We start from the raw sequence: 10,608 nt of genomic DNA on the forward strand, positions 1-10,608 counted from the left end.
TTTATTTTATTGCAGTTATAAATTGAGAAGGTCAAATTTTAAAAGTTTAAAATTATTTTACTTAGGGCATTTGGTTAAATTGGTTGAGAGAGTTGAATTAGCTTATCTTGTAATCTTAAATTCAAATCCTAAAATATGCAATTGCTTTGTAAATATAACAAAGGCATCCCCAAAGCACATGTGAGATCATCGTTAATAATATGATTTCATCCAACAAGGGTTTGGATTAGTCTGACATTCCTTCTATAATTTAAGAGTGAGAATGGGGTGAGGAGAAAGGGGGGAAAGGAAAAGGAGGACCGCATAGTGTAGCATCATATAAAGGATTTAGACCCAACTTATTGAGGGTTATAATTTAGTTAAAAATACCTTATATTTTTAAATAGAAAAAGCAATTAGTACTAATTTATAGTCCATTTACATTTACAGGAATTTCATTAATTTCTGATTCATGACATGTGATGAAGAGACATTCATTGAGTTAAAGTGTATCTGCAGTAATTAATTATAGAATTTGTAGGTATATAAGCAACTATATATCCATCGAAGGTGCTCTATATCCTGCTCTCTTAATACTTACTGTAAGTATAGATCTTCAGTCCATTACAATTTGCCAGTAAACTTATTCGAAGGAAGAACATAACACATAGCACCTTCTTTTTTTTCTGAAGCCAAGTACTTATCCCCCCCCCCCTTCCCCGGCGGGGGTTTACGTTCGTTTTCTTTTCTTTGCGTACTGACAATTTCACTTTAGTGATCATAATTCTGGAGAAAATGGATCCAAGCTCAGCGAAAAAGAGAGGTAGAGATGATTTGCCACCAACAAATGCTGAAAAGAGGCCGCTTGAAATTGACGAAAGGTGGTTTTTCATGTTACCAGTTTCCTTGTTGAGGCAACATCTTCTTTTGCACTGCAATTAGAAAGACGCATGCCCAGATTTAATTTCTGCTAGTGTCGAAACAACATTAATGTTACTATCGTGTTGCTGTTTCAACATAAAATTTGGATGAATCAGATTTGATTTAGATAATCAAGAATTCAAGATTATCTCTGCATATTTTTCAAAATTTTGAACCCTACAGTTTGAACTGTACACTAGTCCAACTCTAGTTTTCGAAAACTACAGTTACGTACGTTTTCCAGTAGAAGAGAAACTGCATCTGAGAGAAACGGACAAGATAGCAAGTGGGTCCTACTAGTATTTATCTCTTTCTTTCACTGATTGGATATAACAGCTGGAGATTATTCATATCCTTAATTATTTTGCATCTTCACATGGGACACACATACACGCTTCTCTGACCACCGTTTAAATTGCATTACAATTAAGTCAGATCATCTGCGCAGACTTCATCTGAGTTAATAGTATTTCACCCCCAAAAGTTCTATCTCAAATAAAAAATGAAAGAAAACTCACATTGGCAAGGAGAGAAATACTTCCCTCTGACGGGTGGAACTTATTCCATTTGAGTGCACTCACTCTTTTTCAAAGCTACATCTACAAACGCATAAACACTTAGCTTGAAGGAAAGATCTCAGCAATATAGTGACTGTTATTGTTCATCCAGTCAGCGAGATTATAGAACAGAGAAAGTAACTTTTTCACAAGGTTTCAATGTATTTTGCAAATTCTGGTAGCTAGTTTAAGATTTACACGCGTTGCGCGTATATGTTTTATTTAAGATTATTAATCTTTAGGACATGGATTATTAATTCAAGTGCAGTCAATTATAGATTAGTTAATGCATTTTTCTTTTTGTTGCAGTCGTTTGGCTAAACGAAAATATGCTCAGGAATACCGCAGTAGAAGGCAGAGTCACATGGAGCAACTTGAAAAGATGATCGAGAATTTAGAGGTGATCAATTAATGAATTCATAGTTAACGTATTATGTGTGTACGTACGTGTGTAATTAATCATGATTTTGTTACTAATGACTAGAAATCAATGTAGGCTGAGATTGCCCAAAAGAATGAATTATTCAATGGCAAAGAGGTTGAAAATTCAACGATTCGAAGTGAAAATGCAGCGTTGAAACAACGGCGTGATGACAAAGCCGCTCGTGCTCGATCTATCCAAGGTTCTCTCTTTCGGTCTCTCCCCGAAAACTTGCCACCTTGGAAGTATGAATTCTCTCCGTTAATAATATTTATGTGCACGTAATTGATGTCAGAGGAGGCTGAGAAGCTTACGGCTGAGATTGAGAAATTGAAGACGATGATTGAGGCAAAGCGACGAGAAACAGAAAATGACCCGGACTACTTGAAGTTTAAGGAAGACAACAAAATCAGATATCGTGACGCATTGGGATTATTCTTTCCCGATTCAAACATGCCTCCACAGTGACTTGTTTGTTGGAAGCTTTGTCTCGACACTAAACAAGAGTTTGTGTCTTTTTTACTGTTGTGATCGGTCGGATTTTTTGTCTGTGTTCATGGAAGTTTCAGTAGTTGACTTGGGTTGTTAAAGAGCATGATCTTCCAAATTGGGCAAATCATATTCAAGAACATGGTAAGAAGCTTATCCATAGACAAAAACTAATAAGAAGTTCTATTAAGACAAAAATAAGTGCATATTCTCATTTTAACAATAATTAATTTCATATTAATGCATATTTTTAAATAAATTTTTTGGCAAGTCCTTAAAAGCAATTCTCTCTACAAAATTCAATTCCTTATATGTATCTATCTGATGTCGTTTTAGGGTTTCAATAGCGATATTTGATTGCGATCTATTGTGTTATGATTTTGTTTCAATAAGATCTAGAGCCATGTATAGCTTGCCATGTTGCTTAATTAAACTCACTTATCAGGAATAAGCAACTAAGTGAAAGTCTATAAATGAGGAAAAAAACCAAGGATGAAGAGAGCAGTGGAATAAGGTGACATCTTAACCTAATAACTTAATATTTAAGTTTATGAATTCTTTTACTTTATTATTAAATTAACATCATTTTTGAAAAATTATATTTTTGTTTAAAAAATGTTTGTAAGGTGTATTTAATGAATTTTATTGATATAATATATATTTTTTAAAATATCTTATAAATTGGAGAAGGGAAGAGTATTATTTAACAAGTATAAATTTAATCAATATGAGATTTCTGACATATCTTAAGTAACTTAATAATATTAATGCGTGGTAGTTAGGAGATTATTCTCACAAGAGTCTGAAGTTGTTTGTGTTTCAATAATTTAAAAAAAATTAGTATGAATGTGGCAGTGGATTAGCATCCAGCTGGAACTTGAAATTATGAATATTGTTGTCTAAAGACTGCAAAATTAGTTTGCAATAAGTAAGAAGTATATGGTGGGAAAATAGCATATTTGAAATTTGAAAAATAAGTTACTTTAGATGAAATAGCTATGTACACAACAGTTATTTGTATTATTCAACAACTTCAAAAATTATTATTGACATTTTGTAAAGTACGTAACAGGAGAAACTCTATCTTTTCAATATTATAAGGCATTTTTAATAAAATTATAACTCTGTTTTTAAATACAAGAAAAACTATTATGTATCTCTTTATTTTTAATTATAAGAAAATCACACATTTCAGAAAACATTCATCAATTTTTTTTAAATCATCCCTCATAAAGTTAATATTTATTTTACTGAACAAATTTATTTTATTCATTACGGGTATAATTTAATCCAAATTTTTTAATTTCAAACATAATTATTATAGTTAATTAATTTTCTTAATCTATAATACATGTAGGAAAGCATGTTGGGGGGAAAACTAATCTTTTTGGAAGTTTAAATTATGAGTTACTTTTTTTTTTGCCAACTAAATTATGAGTTACTTAAAAGAAACAAACATATAATAGATACATCTTCCCAGGCTCAGTTACTTATAGAAATAATATTACACGATAAGCTGTAGTGTAAAGCATATGAATATAAATACTCCTTCCAGATCAAATATATAAATTAGTAATTAATTTACGTTTTTCAAAAAAAGTTAGTTGAAAGCTTATTTTTTTAAAAAAAATTACATCTTTTCAATTATACCTTTATTAAATATCTTATATAGGTGCCTTGATAATGATAATTAAAATTTTAATACATCATTTTTCAAAAAAAGTAATAAATGAAGTAGAAATATGTTTGAAAAAGTAATAAAAAAGTTACTTAATGTTCTATATTTTGGACTAAACAAGGTTTCTAAAAGATGCCTTATATTGTAATTCGGAGGGAGACATGTTTTTCTTAAAATTTTAAAAATGAATAAAATATAATTTTTGGTTCTAAACCTTTTTTTTTTTTCAACTATCAATTTAACTCATGAACTTATAACCTGCAACAATGAATTCTTGTAGTCTTTTATTATTTGAAAAAGGTAAATTATTATAATTTCTTCATTTCAAGTAACTCCATTTTATAATTTATTAAATCAATAAATTATAAAAATTGACTTCCTTTTAAACCAAAGTTTAAGGATTGAATTGATAATTGAAAAAAATTCTAGGAATTAAAAATTATTCTCTCTGATTATATTTATAGATTACTTTCAACATGTTTTAACAGAATAAATCTCATTGACTCTAAAATTCAATAATTTTATAATTTTACCCCTCTTAAACATACCTACTTGTAAAATAAAATAATCTAACATTAATATTTTTCAGCATTTAGTATGGGCAAAAGGGTAAAAATGGATATAAGAATCATTGAATTGCCCTATAAATAAGAACAAAGTAAATAGTCTCTCCTTGTGTTGTAAATATGACCAGATGAATGTATTTTTATCAAAAAAATTACATTAATTAAGTTACATCTTTTGCCACACATTAATTAAGCAACATTAATTAAATAACACATGCATGCACCAAAATCCCAAGTGCTTAATGACTACAAATCTCAACCAGTAAAGTGATAGCGGGGAGAAATAGCCCCTTCAAAATTTGAATTTATAAATAATTTTAGGTTAAAGTATATTTTTAGTCCTCTAATTTTATTTAAGGTTTCAATTTGATCCTTTAATTTTGTAAAGTATTTTTTTAATCTTTTAACCTTAATATCGTTAGTTTTAAATAATTATTTTTTGTGTCAATTATTGTTATTTTTAAAATATTAAACTTAATATATCAATATTTGAGAATATTTTGTCAATATTTAAAATTTAATGTAAAAATTTGTTGGGATTAAAACTAACAATGTTAGGATTAAAAAATTAAAAAAATACTTTATAAAATCAAGGGATTAAAATAAAATACTGCGTAAAATTAAAGGACTAAATATACTTTATCCATGATTTTATGGAAAACATATGTATCACAGTCATCAAGAGTATTAAATAACTCAAGAAATTACTGTTGGCTCTGTCTGGCATTTGCAAGGTGATGAAGATGATGGAGACGGAGCTAATATGTTTGTGCAATGTTGACTATGTTCATGCCATGGCTTCATAAAAATAACGACTTCTTTCCATCAGGCCTTTTAAAATAAAGATATTTTAGCTCTTTTTTATTTTCGTTTTCTCTTTCATTATGTTATATAATGTATGCTAGAAAAACTAATAAAGTTCCAAATTAAAAGTTATTTTGTAGAATGAAAGAGCCAGTGATTAAATTCAATCCTAACTTTTTTTTTTTGTTTTATGTGCACAAGCCAACCATTTTTGTTAATGGTTAATAATTGAAACAGTAGTAACACCACTATTTCTCTCTGATTCATTTGTACTTTACTTACAATTGAAGATTTGACACAGCACATGTTAGCCCGAAACGACACGATAAAAGGGGGTGGAAAAACGCATGAACATTTACTCTCGCCCGTTGTTCCAATCCTTTTACAATTTGGTATGTAATTTAGTGTTTTATTTTAAATCGCAATCCTTCAATATTATGGCAAGTAATATTCGAGGCCTTTTCTGATTAAAAATTCTTCAGCATCTGAGGCAAGTGATTCAGTGTTTCGAATCGCTTCAATTTTTTTTTTTTAACTCTTGGCAACAAATATTTAGGTGCTTCCCGCCTCCTCATTTTGTGGAAACCCATTAAATTGTTTTGCCAAGATACATTTCAACATTTGGTAATTAATATATGTTTGAACATTCAATATGCGCTTAATTATCATCAACTACTCAGCAATATTTGTCAGAATTTGGCTGTTTTCAACGGTCTTAATCACATCTTCCAACATTTGGTAAGTAATTGAGTGTCTTGAATCCTAAAATATCTGCCCATGATACTCCATCCAATAAAAGATATAAGGTATTTTTTCATAGGTTAAAATTAGATGCTAAAAAAATAAGATATTTTTAATTTTTTAACATGCAACTAATGAATTTTTCCTCCAAAAATATTCTAAGATTGAAAATATTTTATATTTTTTAATAGGAGGAGTAAGAAATTTTTCAAATATAAAGACAATTCTTATGTTAAAAAAAGATAAGGTTTTTTTTCTAAAGTTAGATGTTAAAAAAATATGGCATTTTTAGTTTTGCTCAATGTGTAATTAATAAGATTTTTTTTAAAAAATTTTTTTAATAAATAAACCACTCAAAATTTCACCCTTATAAGAGACATCTAATTAAATAAGATTAAATATAAAAAAAAAATGGCATTAGTTTAAAGATAATTAACTAACTTTATGGAATAAAATTTAATTAAAAATACTTTATATTTTTTGAACAAGAGTGGATTATTTTCTAATATATATATGTATATGAAAACATACAGTGTGACCATTCCCCAATTATGTATGGTAAGACATGCTGTATCTGATCGCATCCTGCTGAGCCCATGCATTATATAACACGTGTGTGTGGGAGTGTGTGAAGTAACCTATATTGTTAGTTTCTGAGAGGTGACAGGTCCACAATTCTCTGTCAGCTATACGTTTCATGTGTCAACTACTGAACTACGTTAAAGGTTGACTCGATCTTTACCCCTATTTTCCTTTGTGTTAATATTGCAGGACGAGCTATTTGAGAAGATGGCAACCCTGAGAAAGATCAAAGCTGCATCGCCAGAATCCGAGGGATCATCATCCAAGCAATTGCCTTCCACTGAATTAACTCTAGGGATTATGGCTTCCTCCTCATTTCAATCAGCATCGACAGATGGTGAACGTCATGCAAAGAGAATAGCTATCAATCCTCTTCAAGAACACCACCACAACAATATCATTGTCGAGGACCTAACTCTTGACGATCCGTCCGATGAGGAGATGAAACCCACCATCGAAGGTAGCGGCAGCCCAAGCACTCATGATGGCCAAGCAATTCGTTTGGCCTCAAGTGCTCGACCACCCCAACAAGAAGCGGATCGCAAGAGGCTCAATCGGTATATGTTTTGGATGTGTATTTTGTACTGTGAAAATGTTGTTCCAATCATGCTGAACACAATAGATTATATCTTTTGTGTTTGAGGTGTTAGTCAAAGTGTGGAAGATTTTACTAGAACCCCATCTTTTAAGGGTTTGGGTCTTTTTACCTTTATTTGCAGAATGATGTCAAACCGACTTTCTGCGAAGAGGTCCAGAGCAAGGAGAAATGAGTACGTGGCTGAGATGGAGAGACAAGCAAAATATTTAGAGGTGAAAATTGCATCTAAAACTTATCATTCTTTTATCCATGATTTTTTATTTTACTCACCGTGCCCTACCTTGAGTAGAAAGATTGTGACCTAAAGCAAAGAGTATTTTGAGATTTCTTAATGCAGAACAAGATAGCCATTCTTCAACCACAAATTGTGGCTTACGAGCATCAGCGGCACCTATTGCTGATTGAGCACCACCAGGTGAAATACCGAATGGCTTTGCTTGAAAAAGAGAGGCTTCTTAAAGAAGGTGACGCGACCATTATATATCTTCCTATTCCAGGGGCTTTTTGATTTTTGTGTTGTACAAGTACTTCGTGAATGGAGTTTGATTTGTCTGTGTGTGTGTGTTTCAGTTGAAGCGGAAAGGATGAAAGATGAAATACTGAGACTTTTAGAACTTCAAAGGCAACAAGAACAAACTCGATCTGAAGTGATGCGTAGTTGGGGTGCTGACATGAAGCTAATGTGCAGCCCCAACCCAGACACTAGTGTCTCCGAACCTGTAGAACCTGTGGTTGACTCAAGTTCATCAGTTGATGGTTAGACATCATATATACACAAGGGGTTTGTTAATTTGCGTTATAATTAATACCATCATATTATAATGATCATCTCATTAGACTTTGTGTTCTGTAATGTTGAATATCATATATTAATCAAGCAGAAACTGTTATTGATGCAAAAATACAGTGGAAAGCGTAGGAAAGATTAGTTTCACTGTTCTTATCTCTAATCTCTAGCGTGCGTAGAAAGTTCTATTGTATTATTAGCACGAAAAATCATTTCAAATTGAAAGAACGCAACTCACGAAACAATATATTATACTACACAGGACCAAGGTTTTTTAATGCGCCTCTTAATCTCTCTATTATATTGCTTCCTCTAATATATACCTGGCCTATCTTTTTATTCAAACCAAAGCGTATAAATAGATGACTCTTCCTTTGTATCTCATGTAAAAGTTCTCCTCATACTGGTTATTTACTATATTGAGTCTTCTTCAAACATATTATCAAGTTCACTCCGTGTCGCTGTGTTATTTCATATAGTTGTTATCTACGAAATTCACTTGTTCTTTATCTCTATGATGACTCCCATTTTCTTGTTTAAATTTATGGTGTCCTGGATATACAGTAGCACGTTCACATCCAACTTGGTAACCTTTCTCAATAGTCATACTATACACTGATATCTTTTTCTATGTGCGTATGTATATATGAGACATCTCTCTTCTCTTAAGAATTCAAATCCAGTACTTGATGATTCACATTTCACACACACACATCCATATACTGATTGTTAATGTTGTTTGATTACAAGAAGCTAAAATTGGAGAACCATCGGACATGGAGGTTGATTCTGCCAACAGTCACATCTCTTACAAGGGCAAAGGGAAGGCAAGGACTTAATTCTCTGGGTATATCAACCATGGATTTCGCGGGCTGAAAAATCTGAACTCTGCCATCCCTTTATATATATATATATATATATATATATATCATATGGACTAGTTTTATAGAATTTGTTTGCTTTTACTTTTACCTGCGGTCATTGTGTTGTGCTTTTAGTAGGCCTTATGCAGTTGTAACCCACAAGTAAACCCTGGTTATCTTTAATAATTAGGTTGTTATCATCATTCATCAGGTTCAGAACCGGCATCACAGTACTGTGTTTGTTATGATTATATATTATCCGTCTTTTTAATGCTTCTATCCTGAGAGAGTTTGATTTACGCACAATAAACTGTTCTTCTGCCATTTGCACAAATCTTGTTACAATGTTAGTTCATCAGATTGATTAACCCCTGAGTCACTTATGATATACGGAGACACAAATACACATTTAGATACTCAATAACTAGAGACAAGACATTATATATTTGGAGAAATCCATGTTTTCTTTCTTAAAAAGGGTCTTTTAAATTTTAGGTCTAATTCTAAAGTAGGAAAATGTCAATAAAAATTATTGAGGAAATTTATATCAATTAAAAATTAATCGTTATCAAAACTTGAATGGATACTTGTCAAAATATCAATTCAAGTTTTAACACCAACTTATTTTAAATTAATAACTTATTCTAAAGTATTAGTCTCGGTGACCAATTATCTTGTGTTCAATTTTTTTTATTACAATTATTTTAAAATTTTAAATACTTAATCTACCATAACTATTTTAAATTTTAAGGATTTAAAACTGGTGATTGAATTTACTATTTCATATGATATAACAACAATTATTTAATTTAATTAAATAATTATAAGAGACTTATTAAATAATATTTAAAGAGTGCTAGATCACAAGTTTTTGGAGAGAACAATAGATATAGGAATGTTATAAAAAATGACAAAACCAGCTTATACAAGTTGATTAGGATTGTTACAACCAACTAGCAAAAGAGAAATAAGATTTGGTGGAGGTGAGCAGAATCTGTTGAGACTAGGACAGCTATTTAAGGCTTGCTAAGGGAGATGGTCAGCCATCACATTTCCAGTCCTGTCAACATGCCTGGCATTAACATCCCAAAGCCAACTGTTACAAGGCCGGCGATTAATGGTGGAATGTTTTGATTGTGATAATTATTTTAATTTTTTTTAAAAAAATATTTTAATATTTTTTAAATATTGATAAAAAATTATAATTATAATATTCATTAAGTGAGTGAAATTAATTTAAATTCAAATTTCAATCATTATTTTAATTTATATACTTAGTTTTTATAAATTTAAAATGTTTATTTGCAATTAAATCAATATATATCTCTTATAAATTATTTATTCTATAAATTCTTTTGTTATTAATGTTAATAATACTTAAAAATTCACAGGGTAAAAGTATATTGGGCATAGAAAGTTAAGTGCATAAGTTTTGACCATACGAACATGTCTAAATTTATGCGTATAATCGCACAAATATGACAACTTATTTTTATTCTGTATGGTTGCGTATATATGTTTACCCAGATTCCCCCTCATTTGCACACCGTGCCTGTGATATGGATAGTCCTGGGGTTGCGCGTAGTCGTAGGAGCTAATTAGTTTGGGTTTCGTTTTTTCAT

At 30.8% G+C, this 10,608-nt stretch overlaps 1 protein-coding gene across 1 annotated transcript; it reads left to right on the forward strand.

Moving 5' to 3' along the window:
- The first annotated feature begins 6,945 nt into the window (after positions 1 to 6,945).
- Positions 6,946 to 8,097, forward strand: LOC129318324 (basic leucine zipper 34-like). Its single transcript, XM_054963049.1, has 4 exons — positions 6,946 to 7,295; positions 7,458 to 7,548; positions 7,674 to 7,800; positions 7,907 to 8,097. The coding sequence occupies exons 1-4, from the start codon at positions 6,946 to 6,948 to the stop codon at positions 8,095 to 8,097; spliced, it is 759 nt and encodes a 252-aa protein (XP_054819024.1).
- Positions 8,098 to 10,608: the final 2,511 nt, after the last annotated feature.

Source organism: Prosopis cineraria, unplaced genomic scaffold, assembly GCF_029017545.1.
Source record: "Prosopis cineraria cultivar Desert tree isolate PC_DT_omini unplaced genomic scaffold, ASM2901754v1 PC8, whole genome shotgun sequence".
NCBI classification, from domain to species: Eukaryota; Viridiplantae; Streptophyta; class Magnoliopsida; order Fabales; family Fabaceae; genus Prosopis; species Prosopis cineraria.

Coding starts and splice junctions, on each gene's coding strand:
- LOC129318324 (XM_054963049.1), top strand. CDS start 6,946: ATGGCAACCCTGAGAAAGATCAAAGCTGCATCGCCAGAATCCGAGGGA. Junction 7,296..7,457: donor GATCGCAAGAGGCTCAATCG/GTATATGTTTTG, acceptor CTTTATTTGCAG/AATGATGTCAAACCGACTTT. Junction 7,549..7,673: donor GACAAGCAAAATATTTAGAG/GTGAAAATTGCA, acceptor TTCTTAATGCAG/AACAAGATAGCCATTCTTCA.